Raw genomic sequence first — 23,857 nt, 5'->3', positions numbered from 1 at the left:
AAATGTCAAGATCGCAGGCAGTGCTCTCTTTGACGTTACTGACGTCAACGATTGGTCCATTTTGTTCCAAAAATGTGTTGTGCAAAAGTTGACCCGCTGGTGGCGCTATAACAGGCCAATGTAAGAAGGGTGGTATCTGTTCCTTGACCTATTGGGAATGTGCTTGCAAGATTTCACGCACATTGCAGGCTGTGTTCATGATTTGAGGTGTTTTTGGCTTTGGCCACTTTATCGCTGCTTGCAGCTATATTCATTATTATAATTTTTTTGTGTGTGTGCACTTCATAGGCATATTAGATAAAGGTCCTTAGATTGTGTGTAGAATGTTTCATGCAAATTGCAAAAAAAAAATCCTAACGGGTTTAAGCGTTTCACAAACTGCTCAAAATGATATAGCGCCCCCCTTTGTTCAATTGGGGTAAGATTGGTTTTAGTGATATTTGGACTAACACTCTACATCTTTGCCAAATGCCATGAACATGTTACTTTGCATGTATGATTTAGAGGCAGAAGAATAATTTGCATAAAACTGCAATATTCATTGAATTTATTTAAAAAAGCATGTTTCAATTTTAAAGAAATCCGATCTGACAGATCTTTAGATATCGGTCCAAAGTTCACGTAAAAAAAGTTTTGTGCACGTGGAGCGAAAATTCCAGAATAAAAGCGGGTTTACGCGTTTTACAAACTGCTCAATATGGCGGAAAATCGAAGGGCGGAGCTTACTTAACAACGACACAGATGTCTTCCGCTCGAGTCAAAGCACGCGTGTAACAAGTTGCATGTCTTCAAACAAAACGAGTCATGACTTATGCCCGTTTGAAGTTTGAATTTTCAAACGCTTCGTATAGCGCCCCCCTTTGGCCGATTGGAATAAAATTGGTTTCAGTGATACTTTGACTAACCCTCCACATCTTTGCCAAATGCCATGAACGTGTAACTTTGCATGTATGATTTAGAGGCCGAAGAATAATTTGCATAAAACCGCAATATTGATTGAATTATTAAAAAATTATATTTCACTTTAAAAAAAATCTGGTTGATCAATCTGACCGTATTGGTCCAAAGTTCATGTGAAAAAAGTTTTGTGCACTTGATGCGAAAATCCCAGGAGGAGATAGATTTTTACTGTTTTTCATATAATTCCGAATTGTGGGAGACCTAAAGGTCAGAGGTCAAAAGTTAGAGGGTAAAAGTTGTTCGGCATGAGGAGACGCATACGTGTATACAGGTTTCATGGCTGTAACTAAAACACAGCATGAGCTATACCTGTTCAAAGTTCGCACTTTCGAAGGCTTCCTACAGCGCCACCATTTGGCTGATTGCTATAAAAAATAATAGCGCACTTCGCCACTGTAAACTGAACACATTGATGTTTTTATTTTCATTTTCTCACTAAGTATGTAGGAGTAGAAAGGAACCGAAGTTCCCGTCTACTGTCTGACTGACTGACTGACTGATAGATAAACTAGAAAAATATTGTTCCTTCGAAACAATTGTGGGCTCGCTTCAAGCCGGAAAACAATGGCTATAAAAGTACAAAATGTCAAGATCGCAGGCAGTGCTCTCTTTGACGTTACTGACGTCAAAGATTGGTCCATTTTGTTCGAAAAATGTGTTGTGCAAAAGTTGACCCGCTGGTGGCGCTATAACAGGCCAATGTAAGAAGGGTGGTATCTGTTCCTTGACCTATTGGGAATGTGCTTGCAAGATTTCACACCCATTGCAGGCTGTGTTCATGATTTGAGGTGTTTTTGGCTTTGGCCACTTTATCGCTGCTTGCAGCTATATTCATTATTATTTTTTATTTTTTTGTGTGTGTGCACTTCATAGGCATATTAGATAAAGGTCCTTAGATTGTGTGTAGAATGTTTCATGCAAATTGCAAAAAAAAAAATCCTAATGGGTTTAAGCGTTTCACAAACTGCTCAAAATGATATAGCGCCCCCCTTTGGCCAATTGGGGTAAGATTGGTTTTAGTGATATTTGGACTAACACTCTACATCTTTGCCAAATGCCATGAACATGTTACTTTGCATGTATGATTTAGAGGCAGAAGAATAATTTGCATAAAACTGCAATATTCATTGAATTTATTTAAAAAAGCATGTTTCAATTTTAAAGAAATCCGATCTGACAGATCTTTAGATATCGGTCCAAAGTTCACGTAAAAAAGAGTTTTGTGCACGTGGAGCGAAAATTCCAGAATAAAAGCGGGTTTACGCGTTTTACAAACTGCTCAAAATGGCGGAAAATCGAAGGGCGGAGCTTACTTAACAACGACACAGATGTCTTCCGCTCGAGTCAAAGCACGCGTATAACAAGTTGCATGTCTTCAAACGAAACGAGTAATGACTTATGCCCGTTTGAAGTTTGAATTTTCAAACGCTTCGTATAGCGCCCCCCTTTGGCCGATTGGAATAAAATTGGTTTCAGTGATACTTTGACTAACCCTCCACATCTTTGCCAAATGCCATGAACGTGTACCTTTGCATGTATGATTTAGAGGCCGAAGAATAATTTGCATAAAACCGCAATATTGATTAAATTATTAAAAAATTATATTTCACTTTAAAAAAAATCTGGTTGATCAATCTGACCGTATTGGTCCAAAGTTCATGTGAAAAAAGTTTTGTGCACTTGACGCGAAAATCCCAGGAGGAGATAGATTTTTACTGTTTTTCATATAATTCCGAATTGTGGGAGACCTAAAGGTCAGAGGTCAAAAGTTAGAGGGAAAAAGTTGTTCGGCATGAGGAGACGCATAAGTGTATACAGGTTTCATGGCTGTATGTATAACACAGCATGAGCTATACCTGTTCAAAGATCGCACTTTCGAAGGCTTCCTACAGCGCCACCATTTGGCCGATTGCTATAAAAAATAATAGCACACTTCGCCACTGTAAACTGAACACATTGATGTTTTTATTTTCATTTTCTCACTAAGTATGTAGGAGTAGAAAGGAACCGAAGATCCCGTCTACTGATTGCCTGATAGATAAATAAATAATGACAATATCTAAAGTGTGCTCGCCTTATAGGCGAGCCCACAATGATCAAGTACATCAAGTAACACTAAGGACGTGTTACTTCCATGCAGTACACTTGAAAAAAAGATTCAAACCCTTGTCAGCTGACACACGTAAATGATCAAAGATGTTCACAGACGGATAGACAGACAGACAGACAGACAGACAGACAGACAGACAGACAGACAGACATATAATCGCTCTCTTCTCTCCAGACGGATGTTTCAGGGTCTCTCCGGAGCTGGATGTTTTCAGACGGATGGGGGAAGCAGTGATCCTCACCTGGCCCAAGCTCCAGGCGACCCTCCGCGTACGCAGGCTGACCTCTGCCACAGCAACCTACACCTTTTCCAAGAGCAGCGGGACAGGGGGCGGGGCCTATGGGACAGAGGGGCGTGTCCAGCAGCATGACAAACAGTTGTGGCTCCTCCCAGCCCAGGCCTCGGATTCAGGAGAGTACACCTGCATCTACAGGTGCTTAATATAACCATTTAAGAGAGTACACCTGCATCTACAGGTGCTTAATATAACCATACAAATATTTGTGTTAGTACTATGACATCAGTATGTGGGCTCCACATCTGACTCCCATTGACTTCCGTTGTCAAATGTACGTTTATAGTCCATCCCTGGATCTCATAATATCACAGCCCAATCTGACCTGGGGTGTGGTCAGACAGTGTGTGTGTGTGTGTGTGTGTGTGTGTGTGTGTGTGTGTGTGTGTGTGTGTGTGTGTGTGTGTGTGTGTGTGTGTGTGTGTGTACTGTTAGGATTAGGTAATAGTTCAATAATGGTAACTCCAGTCCACATCCTTTGAATAAACATGCTGCTACATATTGACACCTTGTATCACACACAAATTTAGAACTACGTTTACTTAAATGGTTTTTCTCTGCAGAAATGAAAGCTACTGTATAGCCGGGAGCATCACTCTACACGTGTATGAGTCCAGTTCCATAGATATGGACAAACTGCATTATCCCTGGTCTGCTGCAGCGGGTCAGAGTGTGACCCTCACATGTCCCTCACTCGATCGCTTCAACCGGACAGATCACATAGAATGGTTCAAGGTGAGTGGAAGACATTTCACCGTAAACCACAGAAGTCTGATTTATACTACTGTCAGTTGTGTGATTGTGTCGCATGGCAAAAATAGCTACAATCTCACAACGTGATGCATTGCAACACGCTGCTGTGAACTAAGAGATCTGTTTTCAGGATTTATTTGTGCGTGTGTGTGTATTGCTAGGATTAGGTAATAGTTCAATAATGGTAACTCCAGCCCACATCCTAGGAATAAACATGCTGCTACATATTGCTATGCTGTTTCATTTTGACTTTGTTTCCAACTTTGTTTCATTTACATTTTCGAGCAAGTTTGCTTTGTAAACACACACTATAGTTTATTTTGGTTATTATTATCTCTCTTTCTGTAATTTGTAGGCCTATTTAATTTAATTTAACTAAAATGTTTATTTTCTTGCCCTCACATCAAATCTTTGTTATTTCGTTAGTTTTAGTCAACTACTGTATAATATTCCTTGGTTGGAATGTGTAATAAACATTCAAACACAGTATCACTCTTTGTCAGCATTCAAATATGAACATGAAGAGGGCACGGTGGCACGGTGGAAGTCAGTAGTGCTGTCGCCTCACAGCTAGAAGGTCCTGGGTTCGATTCCCGCTGGGGGCGTGTTCTCTCCTCCGTGTCATCAGTGCCCATACCCTAGGTGGGGTTGGCAAAAGGGCCTTTCTGTGTGGAGTTTGCATGTTCTCCCCGTGTCTCCCAGGGTAGGTACCCTCACAAAAACATGCAGTAATCCTGGTCTCTATACTGCCTCCCCCTGGCCAGCCGAGGCACCTGATGGAGGAGAAAGGAACTGGTTGGAATAACGTGTTCCTTCCACGTGCTACGTCCAGCCGGGAAATCTCTCCCCTGTCACATGAAAAAAAGTGGCTTGGACTCCTCATGCATAGAAGGAAGCATGAGGTCAGTCCCTTGCTCTCCCCAGGTAGGCAGAGGGGGTGTAGCGCCCAGATTTACAGTACATTAGACAATTGGTACTTGGTGAAAAGTGGGTTGCAAAATCGTTTAACTAAAATTTTAGTTAAAAAAAGAGGCGTTGTGAGCATGTAGATCGGCTATTTTCACAATTTCTGCCTTTGAGGCATTACATTTTGTATAGAACCGTGTTATACAAAATGTAATGCCTCATCTCTTAGTGCTCGTCAGGGTGGGGGAACCACTGTCTTATTGTGTCCTGGTTGTTTCCTAACAGGAGCCCAGCATCACGGCGCTCCAGCTGCGTGCTGCGGACGGAGCAGAGCACATGACCATCTCTGAGTTCAACCAATCCCAGCAGGGCAAGCAGATGACCATCTCTGAGGTCAGCCAATCCCAGCAGGGCCTGTACACGTGTCGCCTCACAGCCCTCATCAACAACCAGCGCTATAACGTCAGCAGGACCATCAGGCTCCATGTACAAGGTGGGTCACATGCAGTGGTGTAAAAGTAACTAAGTACATGTACTTACAAGTACTGTACTACTTATTACTGGAGTATTTCCAATTGTCAGTACTTTTACTTTTACTTCTACTTCTGTTTGAACATTTTACTAGTTACTAGTTACTTTGTACATTTTGGCCATTAGACGATCTACAAGCTTGAGATGCGACACATTGTGAGCTTGTAGATCTGCTATTTTCTAAAGATTTTTATACATTTTATACATTTGAAAACTTTCTGAAAACATTCTGCAGAATGAGTGCTTTCTACTTTTGGTACTTAAACTTTGAGGCAAATACTTAACTTACTTTTACTCAAGTACATTTTGAATTCCGGACTTTTACTTGTAGAGTATTTCTGCATTGCAGTATTGATACTTACTTAAGTAAAACATTTGAGTACTTTTTCAGCAGGACCATCCAGGCTCAGGGTCATGCCTATATCCCCCAGCCCCACATTCCTTCAGCCTCATGTTCCCTGCAGTTTAGGTTTGGTGTTGGGGTTCGTTTTGAGGAAATATGGGTCTGAAGGAACATACCGAGTTACATTTCATAACATGTTAAATGATCAAGTCATGTTAATCACTTTCAACCGGATGTGCCTAAAATGTCCCCATACTCAATCAAGTGTGCGTGTGTGTGTGTGTGTGTGTGTGTGTGTGTGTGTGTGTGTGTGTGTGCGCGTGCATCCGTGCGTGCGTGCGTGCGTGCGCGTGTGTGTGTTACTAGGAACAGATCCAATAATGCAGACATCAAGGCCTACCACTGTCCTTTCCATGACCTCTGACCCCAAACTTCCTACCAGGGGGGGCCACAGCACTCTTGAGAGTGAGTAAATCACCCTCTCTATATCTATATCATCTGTTAATTTTATTGTTTTGTCAATATAATTGTGGTATGTTTTACTTTGTACCTTTTTAGATCCAATAATGCGTCCTCCCAGGATTGTGTCTCCTGTAAATGGAACGGTCTTTGAGGGTGCTCTTGGTGAGTGATTGTGTGATTTCATTCTTGTGATGTACTATGTCAGGTCCTACATTTCTCAATCCATGAGTAGGGAGAACACCTCCAACCGCTGCACTAGTTATATTGTAGTTCTTGTAGTACCTTACTCTTACATTTTATTCATTCAAATAAGTTTTGGATTGACATTTGTATTTATTGAAACTGTATAATACATGCTGCCATTCCTCACAAGATAACACGCCACTTTTTATTCTCATCCCCTTCTCTATTAAGGCATTATGTAAAAAAAATAGCAATTGTATGATGGATGTGTAATGGTAGTTTTAATGTCTCCATACGTAGGTTTAGGAGTGGAGCTGTACTGTAAGGTGCTCACTGAATGCCATACGGCACACGCCGCAGTGGTCACATGGTTTGTGAACGGCCAATCAGTGGAGTCCTCTCATCGGAATGGGTGGGGCGTGCAGGAGGAACGGAGGTAATTAGAACCACGCTGCTTGTTGGCCTGGCTAGTATTAAATCAAACAAGTTGAGTTGTCCTTGTGCAAGGCACTGACTGAACCTTTAATCGCACCTACTGTAGCAAACCGCTCAGAAGCAGAATTTAAATGACTGTGATTATGCACTTGTGCACTACCTCTACATGTGAAAATTGGACAAGTGCACAAGTATTCACTCAATGTTTCTTTCATAAAAGAAAGAGCAGTAACATACTGCATTGTCAAAGGTGATATTGATAATCAATCAACTTTTATTTACAGACTTCAAGGTCCATTAAAAACAAACAACCACATAAAAACACAAAATACATACACAAAGTGCAAAAAGAACACCACCTAATACATAAAAACCACAGCTATAACAAAAGGCACTCATACCAGTGTTTCCAAAATGGAGAAGACTCATACCTGGTAGCACTGAGGCAAGGGTTAATCAGCAGCATGATAATAGAGTTTTGAGAGTCATTCAAACGGCCCATAAATGTGTACATCAAGTTTCTCAGAAGTGCATGAAACGTATTGACACCCATATTACAGAACAACTCACTTGCACTGCTCCACCTTGGTTTTCTCATTAATATTCTCATGCAGTCATTATAAGCAACCTGCAGTTTATACATGCTAGCCTTCCTGAACTTGACCCACAGGGGTGCAGTATACAGAGGTGTACAGTATGCCCTGAATAGGTTTGCCTTCACTTCATTTGAACAAGAGTGAAATTTCCTCCCCAGCATATTAGCTTGAGCATATAAAATACGACGTTGTCTATATAGGTCGTCATCATCAGTCAATTGGTCTGTTATGACATGTCCCAGGTAGTTCGCTTTGCTACACACCGATAGCACTTGTCCTGATAGATAAAAAGAAGGAAAGGAAAGGTCCTTATCCCCCCTCGTCCTGCAGGTCATAACAACACTCTTACTCACTCGATAACAATTTAGAAATTGTGAAACAATCATTTTTATAATTTTGTCAGGTCCAAAATCATTGTGTATCCATTATCCATTAGGTAACAATGTTGCTTTCACTTTATTTGGGAATGGTGCTTTCCCCCTTAGAGAAACATTTTGGAGGCAGGCATCCCGGCCCGTTACCATGGTGCAAACTGCATGATTGCTTCATAGGAAATAAGGAACCTTGTAGAAGTGTTGCGATGTGGAGTGGAGTGACATCTTGTGGCTAAATGCTGTACTGTATATGGCTCATACAGTCATGGCTTTGTCTTTGTCTGTGTCCATAACATGTGTCACTGTCACAAAGTCTGAACTCACTTGAGTTATCCTACATTAACAAACTGCCTGCTACCAGTAAGCACATTTACTGCAGTACTAATACTTGAGTACACTTTCAATGTAGCCTACATTCACTTTCCTTGCGTATTTCCATTTTTGAGCTCCAACATCTGGTTTTGTCCGGTTCCCCAAAAATGTCCGGACCCTAAAGTAAACTGAAGCGTGGCCTACATCTGGCCTAAATCTTGGCACAAACGGCTCCAAGCGTGGCCTGCATCTGGCCTAGATATATGGCCTACACCTTGACACAAACGTCTCAAAGTTTGTTGTATGCCTGGGTCCCATTGGCCAAGTTTCGCAGGACGTGCTGTGATTGGCTAGCGGGATGCTTGATGAAATTAACTCATAAATAGCAACGCTCACTTCACACTAGGTGTGATTTTTCAGTACTTAGTTACTTCTACTCCACTAACACCTTAGAAGAAATTACTCTTTATAGTTACAGATTATAACTAGAACTGCACTCTGTCGAGGTTCCAACTTGTGGTGCGCTCACCACTGGCAATGGCATCACCACTGGCGATGCCAATGACGTAACACTGTCATCACCAGGAATACTGGTCCCTCATTGCCTGTTAATGATGACGTTGCCAGAGATGCTGGTCCCTGATTGGGCTGCTACGGTCTTAAACAAGAGAGGACACCGACATACATACATACATACTGTACCCAGCCGATCGCAGTACTTGCGCGCTCTGCTTGCGCAAGTAATAAGAAGACATTAATAATGTCTGCTATTCAAAAACAGTTGATCTACTTTTACTCAAGAACGATTTTCAATACTGTCCTTTTTAAACAGAGTCGTTTTTAAACGTTTTACGTTGTGGTATTGCTTACGTTAAAACAGCATTCTGAGTACTTATTTTCACCACTGCGTGTCCCTAGGGTAAGCTTATCAGGGGCTTGCCAGGTGGACGTGAGGCTGGTTGTCATGACGCTGACCGAAGAGGACACCAGGACGGAGCTGAAATGTGTTGTAGTTCACCCTGGCGGAGAGCTAGAGTCTGTGGTACTGCTGCGGCTGGAGGGTGAGTGAGAGTGTGTGACGTCACTCACATAACTTATTTGACCACTATTTTGGGCATGTCGTTATATGAGGAAAATATAGGCATGTGAATTTGTGCTGGATAAAAATAAAATGTTGAGTGCACTATAATGGCCAGACTACACTAAGCTGTGCGTAGAAATTACTGCGTGCGCACAGCGCGTTTGGAAAAATATATATCAATGATATCGCGGCTACACCAGGCACTCACGGCTTTGCGGATAGCGCGAGCCCCGGATACGCATGCTGTAAAAATAGGATTGGTGCTATTTTGTACACACGCGTATGCGTTTTGTACAGGTCTCCCGCACAAATACTCCCTCCTTGGTGTAGCCAGGGTCTTTTCGCACGCGCACGGACAGCACACGCGTGCACGTGCATTTTCTGGTGTAGTCCGGCCGTCAAGTAAAATCCTAGAGTGCACAAATGGAACACATTAGTTCCAATTGTACACTCTCGCGCTGTGTTGTGACTAATGCTCTCTCTCTCTCTCCCTCATTTAGACACCATGTTCACCTGGTTAGTAGTGGCCATGGTGGGCCTGTCCTGTGTTCTCACGGTGGTCTCTGTCTTCCTCTACGCTCTCCTCAAACCCAAAAGGAAGACGGACTACTTCCTCGCACGACAGAACAGTGTCTTCTAGTCCTGCAAGTCCAACATTTATTTTCAGCACTCCAATGCACATTTTGAATGTCACAACAATGTTTACTGGTTTAGGCAGCTGAGCTGAGTTGACTGTTTGAAGTATTGTAATGCTTCTCACTGTTCTTCTGTGATAGTGTTAAGTGGTTGCATCTTGTAGATCTGCTACTTTTATCTATTTTTTAAATGGGGCATAATTAATTCATAATGTGTGAAGCCCTGCTGTATTGTAAACCACTAACTTCCGGGTATCCAGAAGGAATGACAATGTGTTTTCTGTAAGTGGGTGGTTTACGAGGCTAGCTGTATTGTAGTCTGTCTGTACATGCACACTTGCAAACTGTATTATACTTGTCAAAGAATATTTCCTGTCTTGATGGTACAAAACTGCATAGAGTTGATCAAATCAAATCTCTTGGTCTCTGGCTGGATTCTGGTCTGTCATTCAAATGTCATATTGATAACATTATTAGGAAAATCAACTTTAGCACTGGTGTCCTTTACCGTAACAAAAAATGCTTTACATATACAGTCAGAAAGAAACTTGTTCAACAACGCATACTGTACTACCAATTCTTGATTATGCTGATGTGGTCTATCAAACTGATTGTCCATATTCCATCCTGATTGGCTGATATTGGCTTTCAAAGTTTGTAAGATTGGACCATTTTGGACAAAATGCCTCAAATCACAAATGCGAAGTGCAATTAACATGAAATCGCACACACATTCCCACTAGGCCGAGGAAGAAATGCCACTTCAAATTTTTGAAATCAGCAGCCTCATGGTGGCGCCATGAAAGGTCTAAGATTGGTGAAGAACACATGCCACCCTTTTTACATTGGCCTATTATAGCACCACCAGGACGCGTGGCTGGTGGAGACCTGTGCTCGGAAGAGCACTTCTTCTAGTTTGTTTTGTTTACTGTTTTGCTTGTTTTGTCTGATGTTGCTTGAATTGTCTGTACATTTCTTGTCTAAATGTGTATGAAGTGTATTTTGTAAATTGCGGAGACCCTTGAAAACGAGATGGTTCATCTCAAGGGGTTATTCCTAATAAAGAATTTCAATATATATATATATATTATACTTCACTATGTGAATAACAAGTTTTCTTATTTGCGTTAAGCAACATTATGTTTGTTTATACATCTGTGGAGTGGTGATCAGCTCTGATCACCATGTGGTCTCTTGTTTTAATGTGCCCACAAGAGCCCTTAGCTTCCTCTTTACATGGATGGAAACACACTGTGGATGATATGAGTCACAAGGATACTGTAGGTAGTAGAACATTTGTGAAATTGCAAGTGTGCCCTGTGTTTCAAATCATATTTGAGTTTTGGGAAGTGAATTTCCATTATTTTGGGGGCTATGTTTGTTTACCAGTAAGTAAATGCATCTTGTGCATTGTAATCCCCATATATGAGTATAAAGGGGTAGGTACCCTAACAGTGCATCTATAAACTCTAACAGGGTATCATCTGGGAATCAACATTAAAGTATGATTCCCGTTTTCGGGGGGAATGCCCATATATGGACATATATGGTCTCATGTGGTCTATGATGTCAGTCATCTCCATATTTACCCTAACCCTAACCCATATTTGGGAAAAGTTAATATAAACCACTGACTTTAATTAAAGTCAGTGGTTGGTGGTTGCTCTGACATCACTGTGATGTCAGGGGAACCACACTAACACTAACTAATCCCTTTTATACCCATATATGGAGATCCCTGCTGGACTTCATATATAAAGTTAACATACGTATAACTAAATGCATTTGAAATTAAATACATTTTCCAATAGAAAAATAGCTAAAATAGCAGATCTACAAGCTAAAAACGTGCTACTTTTCGTGACATAGAATGACGAAGTAGGGCACTAATTAGTAAAAAAAGGTATACAGAGATAAAGATTTCTGCCTGAAAGTATATGCAATGTGACCCTTAGGAGTGAGGCCATCTCCATCACAAAGTTGCCCACACTTAACTCACTGTATGTGGATAGTGAAAATGTTCTTCGGGATTATTAAACCTTTATTTTATAAACACTAGAGTTCTCTTTTGAGCTCTTCACCCTGGACTCTGATAGAGGCTTTAGAGGCCTATGCAGGAAGTAACAATTACACCAGTCGGCAGAGAGGCAGCATATTTAAATTACTTTTCAGTTTATTCAAAGAAAAAAGACCTTCAGGAAAATACAGGGCATTCCTGTCATACACAGAGCACATAAGTTAGAGTAGCATGGCAGAAACACTTAAGAGAAAAACAAACAAAAACATGTCAAACCGGCATCTAAAGCCTGCGAGAGAAGAACGATAAATGTTTCCACATCCAAAGGGAATACATTTAATTCTGAGAGTGTACAAATGTATCCAAATAGACCACATTATGGGTCCATTTGGTTACATTTCTACACTCTCAATGTTAAATTAACACTCAGGATCACTGTGTACAATGTGTGTTCATTATTGACCTGTGAGTAAGTTATTTAATTTGGGGATAAAGCGTGGCAATGGCAAAAAAAGGAAGAAAAAATAATAATAAAAAAGAAACGTAAAAAAAAAAGAAAGCTAAGATGCTTATGAATACAACATAAATATGATGCACATTAGTGTAACAAAACAGTGTTTCTGTAAACATTTTTTGTCCACCTATAGGGTTGAGTGTTAGAATATTAAACCACCGCATATTCACCAAATACATAAAACGTACAGAAACAACGCAGAATCAACTATCGTCAAGCTTCTCGACTAGCTCTAAAACGCAAGATTACACAATGCTTCAAGTTAAATCTTTAAAATGCATTTCCAAGTAGTGGTTTCCATAACAACACGTCTATACTTCTTTTTCTTATTAAAGTTTGCCCTCTTAGCATCCCCCCCCCCCCCCCCCCCTAATAAGAGATTTATTTTATATAGGCAAATGATTTCCACATGTTCCTACATAAGTGAATTAAACAAGGGACCGTGGAACCTTTGAATACATACTGGTAGACCTCAGACAATACAGCACTGGGGTCCACGTTTTCTATTCGCTTCTTCAAACGGGGGAAAGTTGGTGAAAAACAATTGATTGTACGGACTTGTACACACACACACACACACACACACACACACACACACACACACACACACACACACACACACACACACACACACACACACACACACACACACACACACACACACACACACACACACACACACACACACACACACACAGTTTTCATGGAAAAACATGTGAGGAGTTACTTTACTTGTTAAGTCAGCAGGGGTGTCGCACCAAATTAGCCCTATTCACGGCCCGCCCACCTACTTCCGTTTCTCAGTTTCCCCCGGGTGCTGACTTCAATTTAGAAGGGGAAACTATAATAGAAATAGCTGGACAAATCGTTATTTCTAACAGTAAAGTAAATTATAATGCTTTGTGCCGTTTACTATCTTGTGTTCTTGATCATGCTAGCCGTATTTTATACTTTACTATTCAGAAATTGCATTAAATTTGCGATTTCTGTGCTAACTCTATAGGCTTATAGTAGGATTTTCCCCTTCAAAACGGGACTTCAGCACCCGGGGGATGCTGAGTGGGCGGATCGTGAATAGGGCTAATTCTGGGCCCTGGGCACAAGGATTCACTGCGGGGGGGTCCTCCATGAATGTTCTTCATGGGGGGGGGGGGGGGGGGGGTTAACGCATTATTATGCATTATTTTGTGCTTTAACTATTGAAAAATAGCAGATATACAAGCTCACAGCACAGCAGATCTGCTATATTTGAAAATCGTTTTGTGCAAGTCTTTGAATATTTCAAATCCTTCTAAGGTTTTTTGAAAAACGTATGTTTCTATGTCAGTGGTGCTCAAACTTTCATTTGGCCACGGACCCCCATCTCAAAATATTTAGTTCCAGGGACCCCCCCAGAAGCAGAATTTGAGTAACAAATGCACCTTTTCACGACTACAAAAATAGCTTTGTATAATAGCTTGTATATCTGCTATTTTTCAATAGCTAAACTATAAAACCTTATTGGGCCCGAGTAACTCAGTCCCACTTTTCCCCCTCTTGTGACGCCCCTGGACACTGGGCTGGACTCTGCCCCTTCTTGAGTGAACTACTATATTATGTTCCATCCTTCACTGAACCAGGTTTCTTGGGAAATGGGTAAAACGCCACCCGGCTGTGAATGGCAGGTGTGAATGTTGATATTGCAGTCCACTGACTGTCCATTGGCCTTTCACATAAACAGACTACTTAGAAAGTAAGGGTGTGTGGTGAGGAAAAAAAAAACAAAGATTCACTCCCAAAAACTGGGTATTAGTCTTCACTTTCTTCACAAAAGAGGAAATGTTCTGCTCGGTGTCTGCTTGTATCTTGCCGCAGTAAAGCAAATCATCACAAGAAAAAGGACAGCGCCCAAAACTAGGCTCTATGCATGGCAGCCATATTGGGAGAGAAATCAGGCCTCTTCCTTCAATACCAAAGGTACTAATGAAGGCTCGGTTCCATGTTGGCTCACTGGAAACACTCTGCTACGCCAGTGGGTCTCAATTTGGGTTCCAGGGACCCTCATGGTTCCTTGAGGAGGGTTCCATAATATGGCCCCTTTACAGGAGTATAACTCTGAGAGTGTACAAATGGAACAGTACCCTATGAGTTATGTGGCTTATATTTTGACACTTGCTTTGGCAATGTAAACGTATGTTTTCTCATGCCAATAAAGCTCCTTTGAAATAAAAAAGTTTGAGAACCACTGTGCACTAAATGGAACCCAGAGCCTTCATTAGAATCATTGGTAACACCTATGAAGGAAGTAAGGAAGAATACAATTTTCTTTCCAATATGGCTGCTGTGCATAGATCCAATGAAGTTTGAATTTTGAGCAACATCCCTTCCACCACTGATAGAAATGACTTATCTTGTCAGCGTGAGGAGGATCTCTGGCAAACCTGGTACAGCGTTGGTGACGTTGTACCAGTTGGTCACTCAACTAACAAAAAACAATCTGAAAAATCGTACATCTTATGGAGAGGCTGTTGTTTTTCCCACCGTGTTAAACTTTTGAAATTGAACATCTAAAGTTGATCACTTTGTGAAAAGGAAAATAATCATGTCATGCCCTGGGCCATCATCCCACAAGTATTTTCTGTCTACATTCTTGACACTTAGTGCATTGCATTCATAAACATGATGATACAAAAGAAAAGTTACGAAAACAGAGAGAGAAACTCCACCTTTCCTGCTATTTTCTGCAATTGGAAAAAACTAAAAACATTGCTGACCATGTGTAACCGTTCTGCTACAAAAACTTACATTTATGACAACACGACCTCCCTCCTTGCCTGTTGGCCCTTTTACAAGCACACACACATACTAATCACCTTTGACGTTTTAGCACGCTCTTTTCTTGTCTTTTTTTTTGTTTGTTTGTTTGTTATATCAGACTCTTCACAGCAGTACTAGATCCTCAAGCTCAGGACGCTCATGACCGCTCGCCCCCATGACCAACAGGAAAAGATAAACATGAGCACTGACACTACCCATGAGATTAAATGAACTTTTATTATACATAGACACCATTATTTTATTTCTTTTTTTGGACCGCGCCCACATCTAGCTCCTTCGACTTCTCCAGAGACAAAAGGAAAAAACAAAACAAAAAAAACTAAAACATGGTTCTGTGGGTTTTTGGAGTTAAAAGCAAGCAAACTGTGGACCATGTTTAAATGTGTGTAAATCTTTTAAAAACAAAGTAAAAGACATGTTTAACTCCACATACTTACACTTATCTTTATGGAATAATAATAATTCAAAAAAATACTATTCTGAAATCCATCTGGTTGAACATCTCTCTCTCTCTCTCTCACACACATAGATTCCCCTTTAAGAACGCCTGCCCAAACAGCACAATACTCAACAAAGGTATACACACACGTCTGTTGTGCCCTGCCCAACATACTACCAGTTACGGTAACAACCTCTCGGCACCTCCCTCCAACCCACTATGAGCCCGTCCCATTGGCTGCCTTGCTCCCTCATTCCCCGCCTCTTTCTCTCTTTCTACTCTGACTGATGGCTTCAACCTCTAACCAGCAGTCAGCAGTCATTGGACCAAAACAGAAATACAGTACATTTTACATACACTACTGTAGCATTAATACTGGAGATACTCCGCCCTCGTGCCCTCTTATAGACGCTATTAACAGGGACGAGGGAAGAGTAGGGGGGCTCTTCAAAGATGCAGAGTTGCAGAGAGTAATAGTAGTAGTAATAGCAGTAGCTAGAAGACCCCAAGCTCATCGGCCAGTCCCAGGAAACAAGAAAGAATTGCAGACACAGAGGTCATGCGTCGGCACGGCATCGACCTTACGCCACGTGCCCAACAATCTGACAAGCACCAAGAAAATGGGGCAAATAATCGCCTTCACCCCCCCGCCCACCCCCCTCCCCTGTCTTCATAATTCACATTACATTTTCCACTCAACATTTTTTTTTCTTCTGTTCATCCTTGACTAACATAAAATTCAATATTATCTATACATTTCATCATATCTGGTGTATCGGCGGCCTAGGGGCGACTACTACGCATCTTTGACCGGCTGCCGGGTGTGTCATGGTGACAGGCAGGAGCCCCAGTGCTCAGTCGGAGCAGGGCGGGCAGCCCCGGATTGCCATTGTAGGTGTTCTCTACGTGTTGAAGCCTATTCGGGGTTGGTTGGTTGGTTCAGGTTAGTTGGCTTTTTGGTTGTCCGTTGGCTTGAGCGTGGAAAGGACTTCGACGGTGAGTTGTTGTTTGTTTTTATTTTTTGGGATCCAGTGTTAGCGAGGGAGAAGTGGGTGTCCTGGGACCTCTACCAGCTGAGGAGGTTGGTGCGTCCCAGGGTCATGAAGTAAACCTGGCTGGAGCCGCCGGATCGCACCGAGGCAAAGAACACCTGGTGGTGGGACAGAGACCAACATTTTATCAAGTATACCACATTTCTTTCATTAATTAAAACATTTTACACCCAGTGCCAATTGCCTAAGCTGTAATCCTCGGCTCTGTTCTCCCTCTGCCAACATGGGGAGGTCCCCGAACTGTGCTCATGCTTCCTTCAGTGCATGAGGAGTTTGCAAGCCGCTTCTTATCACCTGACAGGGGGAGCTTCCCCGTTTGGACGTAGCGCGTGGAAGGAATACGTTATTTCAACCAGTTCCTTTCCCCTCCATCAGATGCCCCGGGCTGGCATTATAGAGACCAGGATTACTGCATGTTTTTGTGAGGGTACCTAACATGCAAACTCCACACAGGCTTTTCGCCAACCCCACCTAGGGTGTGGGCGCTGATAATGCGAAGGAGAGAACACACCCTCAGCGCTCACAGCGTCCCCCGGCGGGAATCGATCCCAGAACCTTCTAGCTGTGAGGCGACAGCGCTACCAAATGCGCCACCGTGCCCCACCAAAACATAAATATATATTAAACTTTTAAGAAGTAGCTAAGATTTCTCTTATGGGAAACAGTGAAACAGTGCACTGAGCTACGGCAAGTAACGACTGACTCCTACCTTGTCATTTCGCTCACAGAGGAACTTCAGTCTCTGGGCTCTCTTGTGCATGAAGACTCCGTCCAGATGACCGGTCTCCACAGAGCGGATCTCAATGGCCTTCTCTCCCCAGCCCATGATCTGGTTAGAACGGATGTAGGCTGGAGGGGGGGGGAGAAGCAGTCCAGCAGTGAGCGTGAGACAGAGTAGCCTACATTATCATGAGAGACTCTTACGGTTCTATTTTTTTATTTTTTATTAAATTCAAGCTGCACTTTGTAACTTCTATAGTGAGATTTTAACGGCGTGAAGGTCATGACTCGAGAGTATAGTTTTCTTTTACTTAAAGGGGCACTCCACCACTTTTCAACCTATGTTCATATAATTGATCCTCACTCAAAAATAGCTTTTTTTTTTTTTTTTTTCAGAGGAGGGCTGTGGGCAGGTCAGAAACCCATAGTCTTGTGACATCATCGATTGCCAATCCAGCTTATAGAAACTGCAGGCTTTCTATTCCTGAAAAGTTGCAATTTTAAAGTGGAAGCCATTGTTCTCGCGATAATAAAAATCTTTTTTTTTTTTTCAAAAATATTGATAAAAAATGTTTTTGGGAAAATGATGATGTCACAAGACTATGGATTCTGAACTTCCCACAGCTCTCCTAGGAGACTTGGACTAAGTAGAAAACAATTGTGATATTTTATCATGACCATTAGTGAGGACCTATTATATGAAGACAGGTTGAAAATTGGTGAACTACTCCTTTAAGTACAAGTACTTGATTAAATGTAACTTTGTTTTCCGGTCAATCACTGCAGCATCATTCATGGCACACACTCACTCACTCATCGATAACAAGCTTGATAAGCCCAAAGCTTATTGATACCGGGTACTCAAAACATTTGTTATCGAGTTTGTAGCGGGCCCTTGTTTCGAGCTCCATCCCTATTCATGGCACACACTCACTCACCCACTGAGGTGGGCATCTCCCCCCACTGCAGCACCACGTCCTTGGTGATGCGTCCGTAGGTGTTGACGTAGACGCCCTCGTCCTCGTAGCACACCAGCAGCTCGATGCCGTCCGTGTTGGGCAGGATGATGATGGCATGGGACTGGATGTTGTTCTGGATCTGAACCAGGGGAGACATTAACACTTTTAGTGCTATTATTTTTGTAATCATCCAAACACGATGTGACACGGTTTTCCACCATTCACTGCGCTTTATTTTGAAGAGCCCCGGTCCGGAAGCCACGATCGTATCCATGTTGTGGAAATTCGGATGTACACCAGCAGAAGGAGAAGAACAATTGTCACCGTGGCGGACCGCCGCGGCCCAGTGTCGCCGTGAAAAAAGCGTTTCTCGGCGATCGAAGCGTTTTTGGAGAAAGATTCCAAGATAAAGCCGTTTCTTTGCAGCACAATGAATAGGAGCCTATGGAGATTATACGCTTCATGATGACGTCTTTGCCCAATGGATCACAGCACAGTGAGTCCATTTCACCCGCGAGTCCCTTTGACTGCACGCTAATGTTATAAAAAATATATAAAACGAAATCCAGAACTTCTTCAGGATCAGCACACTACGGCTGGTTCCGAAATCCCGGGATGACATTTAAAGTGTTAAGAATGCGGAGATTTTACTCAACTTGGCTAAATAATTCAGGTCTGTGAAATATGAAGTATATGTCCTGTATGTGTGGGCAGGTAGAAGTCGTGTGTGTGTGTGTGTGTGTGTGTGTGTGTGTGTGTGTGTGTGTGTGTGTGTGTGTGTGTGTGTACTGGCACGTACGTGTGTGGGCAAGTAGATGTCGTAGACGGCTCCAGAGTCAACATCCACGGCATGGAAGCCCGAGCAGGAGCCATAGATGACCTTTAACCTCTGACCCTCTTCCACGGTCAGGTCAACCAGGAGGGGCTTGTGAACCAGGTCACCAAACGACTGGAAACAGACACACAGAGAAGATAATGACCCTCCAGGACTTAGGCTTTACGCTGGCTCTGTACTTGGACCGCTTTTTCCCCTCTACACCACATCTCTTCGCCAAAAATAACCTTTCTACAACCTCTGAGCTTCTAGATCTGCCATTTTTGTCAGATCTGTTTTCAGCCCGATAAGTGTATCAAGACAAGGAAATGAGCACTAAGTTCCATAATAACTCATTGACATGTAATGAATAGGTTTGAGTTAAACCTTTTCTGATGGATAAAAACGGGTTGTCTTTATGCAGTCACCTTGAAGGCCATGAACTTATGGTAGGGTTTGGGCGCCCAGGCGTACACCTCCACCGAGTTCTTCAGAGCCAGCACCAGGAACTTGATCCTCTCGTACTTCACTGGGGAACAGAATAACAGGGACACATGAGAACACTGTGACAGCATATTATTGATCACTGTGAAGCATCCATATGGGCGTCACCGTGGCACATGGACAGCTAATTCAACCAATTACCTCTGTACTTATTGCAAACTTTGGTAATGGGATTTACCTGCCTCTGAGCAAGACAACAACAACAAACCAATAATCATGAAGACTATCAATCATCAAGACTTCCACCTCCGGGACAAGGATATTGTCACTATTGGGCAGAAACCTTGCATCTCTATTCTCCATATTTCAACTTTTTATGTTTTTTTGGCAATCTATATAATAGTACGGTACAAGCTCACAACGCACTGTGATGTGGCATGATGTGAATTTGTAGATAATGTTTGACAGTGAATAGGGCTAATTCTGTCTTTGGGATTTATAAATTATTATGAATTTATGAGATCTTGTGACTAAATAATAACTATACATTTATTTATATTTTTTATCCCACAATTTCGTAACCCCTTTTCTCACCCGGTGTCAATTATCTAATGTAATCCTGGGCGCTACACTCCTTCTGCCAACCTGGGGAGACAACGGACTGACCTCATGCTTCCTTCTATGCATGAGGAGTCCAAGTCGCTTCTTTTCAACTGACGGGGGAGTTTCCCCGGTTGGACGTAGCGTGTGGAAGTCACGCGTTATTCCAACCAGTTCCTTTCCCCTTCATCAGGTGCCCCGGCTGGCCAGGGGGAGGCTGTATAGAGACCAGGATTACTGCATGTTTTTTGTGAGGATACAAGGAGAACATGCATACTCCACACAGAAAGGCCCTTTTGCCAACCTGGGCACTGATGACGCGGAGGAGAGAACCCAGGACCTTCTAGCTGTGAGGCAACAGCACTACCGACGGCGTCACTGTGCCCCCAATAACTATACATTTGATCCATTGGATCACAGGTTCTTTTTTTTTCATTTACAGAGTAACAGTTTTGGACTGTTGATTTAACGCTATGATTGTACCCAGCATTAGTTGTGCAGCGTTAGTGTTACATACCAACTTTGTAGTGAACGCAGCCCTCCAGCTCTCCAACGGTGGTCCAGCCCTGTTTCTTCTCAACTTCTGGGTCGTTGTGAAGGATCTTGTTCCTGAGCCAGGACAGGTAGTACACACGCAACTTGTTCTTTTTACCTGAGGGAGGGAGGGAGGGATGGATCAGGGGAAAAGGTGGAATATGGGGTAGAGTAGCAGTAGGTATGAAAGGCCATGAAACACAGTCACTGTTACTGAATCCCCTGACATAAAATCCTAAACCACGATCCAACTGTGTAGTGTTTCTGGCTTACCTTTCTAGACAGATTATGTGAAACACTGGTGTATTAAATCAGGTTTTAAAATCTATGGATAACGACAGAAAATGTTCATAATTTGCGGGAACAATCAATACTAGCGCTACCATCCATTTAAAACACCCTCCAGTCAGGAGGTGGTGCATGCACTGGTTGAGAATATGCATACAGTGTCAGCGAAGAGAAAATGTGTTTTCCTGATCAATGCTGTGTCTGGTACTTTAACAGGCTGAACCCAGGGCAGAGGCTGTGTTTTCCACCTCATACTGGTTGTGTTTTCAAGCTTTCAGGATGTAAGAATCAGGAATTATGTGTTCAAGCTGAAGTATTCAAAAAGTAACCATAAACCTTCAGCGTAGTGCACATGGATTAAGCAAGGGATAATTGACGGCCAGCAGAGATGGCGAGTGACACACAGCAAAGGTCGTCGAGATCAGGACTCGAACCCGCTACACGCTGTCAGGCATCAGGGCCTATGTGGTATGTGCCTGGACCGCTAGGCCAAGGAAAGATTTACATATATGATATAGATTACATAATTGTTAGGTAGTGTAAATTATGAATGTAATTCAGGGGTGCAGTGGATGAAAAAGTTATTTACAGGGGTGCCCTGAGCCTAAAAAGTTTGAGAACCACTGCTCTAGTCACTAGTTTGCTCCTCCTGGTACCGCAGTGAAGCTTAAAGAAAGCAAATGTGTTAATGTATCCGTTTGTAACTCTGACATTGCCCAGCACATGGCGCAAAATATTAGCTTGGAGTTTCTATTTGTTGTCTATGTAAATGAGCATTTCGTCATGAAGCTGGACAGCAAAATGTGTCACCTAAAACCTCCCACGAGAGAGTTTGTACTCTCTGAGAGTTAAATTGACACTACATGTTTAGTATTGCCATGCAAAGGTTGTTGTACTCAACATCCATTTAGCTACAGTAGAAACACGGTTGGGACACACACCTGTGACAACACTGCCCCAATGACAGACAAGGACAGTGTGTGTGTCTGTGTGTGTGTGTGTGTGTGTGTGTATGTGTATGTGTATGTGTGTGTGTGTGTGTGTGTGTGTGTGTGTGTGTGTGTGTGGGTGTGGGTGCGTGCGTGCGTGCGTGCGTGCGTGCGTGCGTGCGTGCACACGCGCATTTACAGTCTGTACCTGAAATAGATAAAAATAGTACAGATGCGTCATAAGTGCCCTACTTCTGTGTTCCCAGACACAGACTTTGCTGGGCAACCCGGTGACACCTGGGTGCTATTGGAACATGTGTGAACAATGATTCTCAATTCAAACAGACATCCTCTTCACAGCGCTGCAGTGAACAGAAACATCCCGCTCTACTTTGTTCTATAAATCTATATCTATGCCACTGGTTCTCAAAGTGGGGTCCTTGAAGGGGTTCCAGGTGGTCCTCAGCTAAATTACGTAATATAGCATCATAAACAGTTGAACGGTTTTAACCCAATTCAATTAAATAGGGTTCTATAAGTCAGCTATTTGAAAATTGTACACAAAATGTTGTGTGGGCGTCCCTGGCCTAAAGTATTAGGGACTTTAAGCAACGACGGCTACGGCAGTCCACTCCGACAACCGGAAATGGATCAGTGCTCGATAGATAAACCTGCTTGCCGTTGCAGCCCTTCCTACTACGGCAGAAATTACATTTCCACGTAGCGTCTACAACATCTGCTGCATAGACGCGTCACCATGGGAACCAAAGCGTTCAGTCAAAGGGGTGGGAACCCGTCGCCGACAGCTGTTTGCTTAACGATTTTGACTGCTACGGCGATCGCGTCATAGAAGCTGTACTTCCGCCTAGCGGAGCCGTCCTGAAAACCGTCTTTGCTTAAACTCCCTACTTTCAGATGAGGATGGTCCGTGGCCAAATCCATATTTAGGGGCGGAATAGCTGAATGTTTAGGGAGCCCGCCTGGGGAACCAGAGCCCCTAGTTGTCCCAGGTTCGATTCCAGGCCAGGGTAGCAATGTCGATGTGTGTCCCTGAGCAAGACTTAACCCCTAATTGCTCACACGCTCCTTGTGGGTAGCGAATCAGCTGGGTTGGGCTGAACATACTGAATTTCCCTCGCGGGAGGAAATAGGCATCTATTATTATTATTTTCTATTATTAATTTGGGGGTCCTTGACTGTGGTACAGTACCTACCTGATATAGTGACGAGGACGTTGAGTCCTTCCAGGACGTCCATCTGTTGGAAACGCCGTCGGCTGATCAGAGGGTACACCTTCCCCTGACCGCTACGATCCAACAACATCAGTCCACTCTCTGTCCCCACCAACAAGTTCACCCCTACACACACACAACAGAAAAATGCATTTTATTATATTGTATCTTTTTTCTCATAATGGTGCACTCATGATGCGTGTTAACAGTATCCAGGGTTCCCACACATTTTAAACAATGAATTTTCAAAAAAATTCCATAACTTCTCCAAAGTATTTTATCTGATGTTCAGGCCTGTAGCACTCATTATGGTGCAATGATGACACTCTTAAACCAGTGTGTTATCAACGCACCGAGACAGACTAGAGCGAATCACGTAGCACTGCATTTTACTGTCTTACATCTTATTTTGTTGCGGTCGGAGCAGAAATCTCCACTTCTCCTCTCCTTTTTTCTTTCTCGTAAATCAAAAGTAGCAGATCCACAAGCTCTTGTGCATCTGCTACTTTTGATGCTTTTGCT

The 23,857-nt window shown here is 42.7% G+C and overlaps 1 protein-coding gene across 1 annotated transcript in view; it reads right to left on the bottom strand.

The window, feature by feature from the left end:
- Positions 1–12,137: 12,137 nt before the first annotated feature.
- LOC308308346 (mitogen-activated protein kinase kinase kinase kinase 4-like) overlaps positions 12,138–23,857 on the bottom strand; it is a 148,880-nt gene continuing 137,160 nt past the window's right edge. The window contains exons 25-31 of the mRNA XM_080753766.1: positions 23,318–23,461; positions 20,870–21,004; positions 19,737–19,837; positions 19,294–19,443; positions 18,474–18,633; positions 17,525–17,664; positions 12,138–16,913 (exon numbers count right to left, since the gene is read on the bottom strand). Of these exons, the coding sequence (XP_080609892.1) occupies positions 16,830–16,913; positions 17,525–17,664; positions 18,474–18,633; positions 19,294–19,443; positions 19,737–19,837; positions 20,870–21,004; positions 23,318–23,461 (914 nt within the window). The 3' untranslated portion in view covers positions 12,138–16,829. The remainder of the gene's footprint in view (positions 16,914–17,524; positions 17,665–18,473; positions 18,634–19,293; positions 19,444–19,736; positions 19,838–20,869; positions 21,005–23,317; positions 23,462–23,857) is intronic.

Source organism: Nannobrachium achirus (genome assembly GCF_963921795.1).
Source record: "Nannobrachium achirus genome assembly, chromosome: 22".
NCBI classification, from domain to species: Eukaryota; Metazoa; Chordata; class Actinopteri; order Myctophiformes; family Myctophidae; genus Nannobrachium; species Nannobrachium achirus.
The sequence above is the reverse complement of the archived record's forward strand: the minus strand, read 5'-3'. Positions and strand labels throughout refer to the sequence as shown.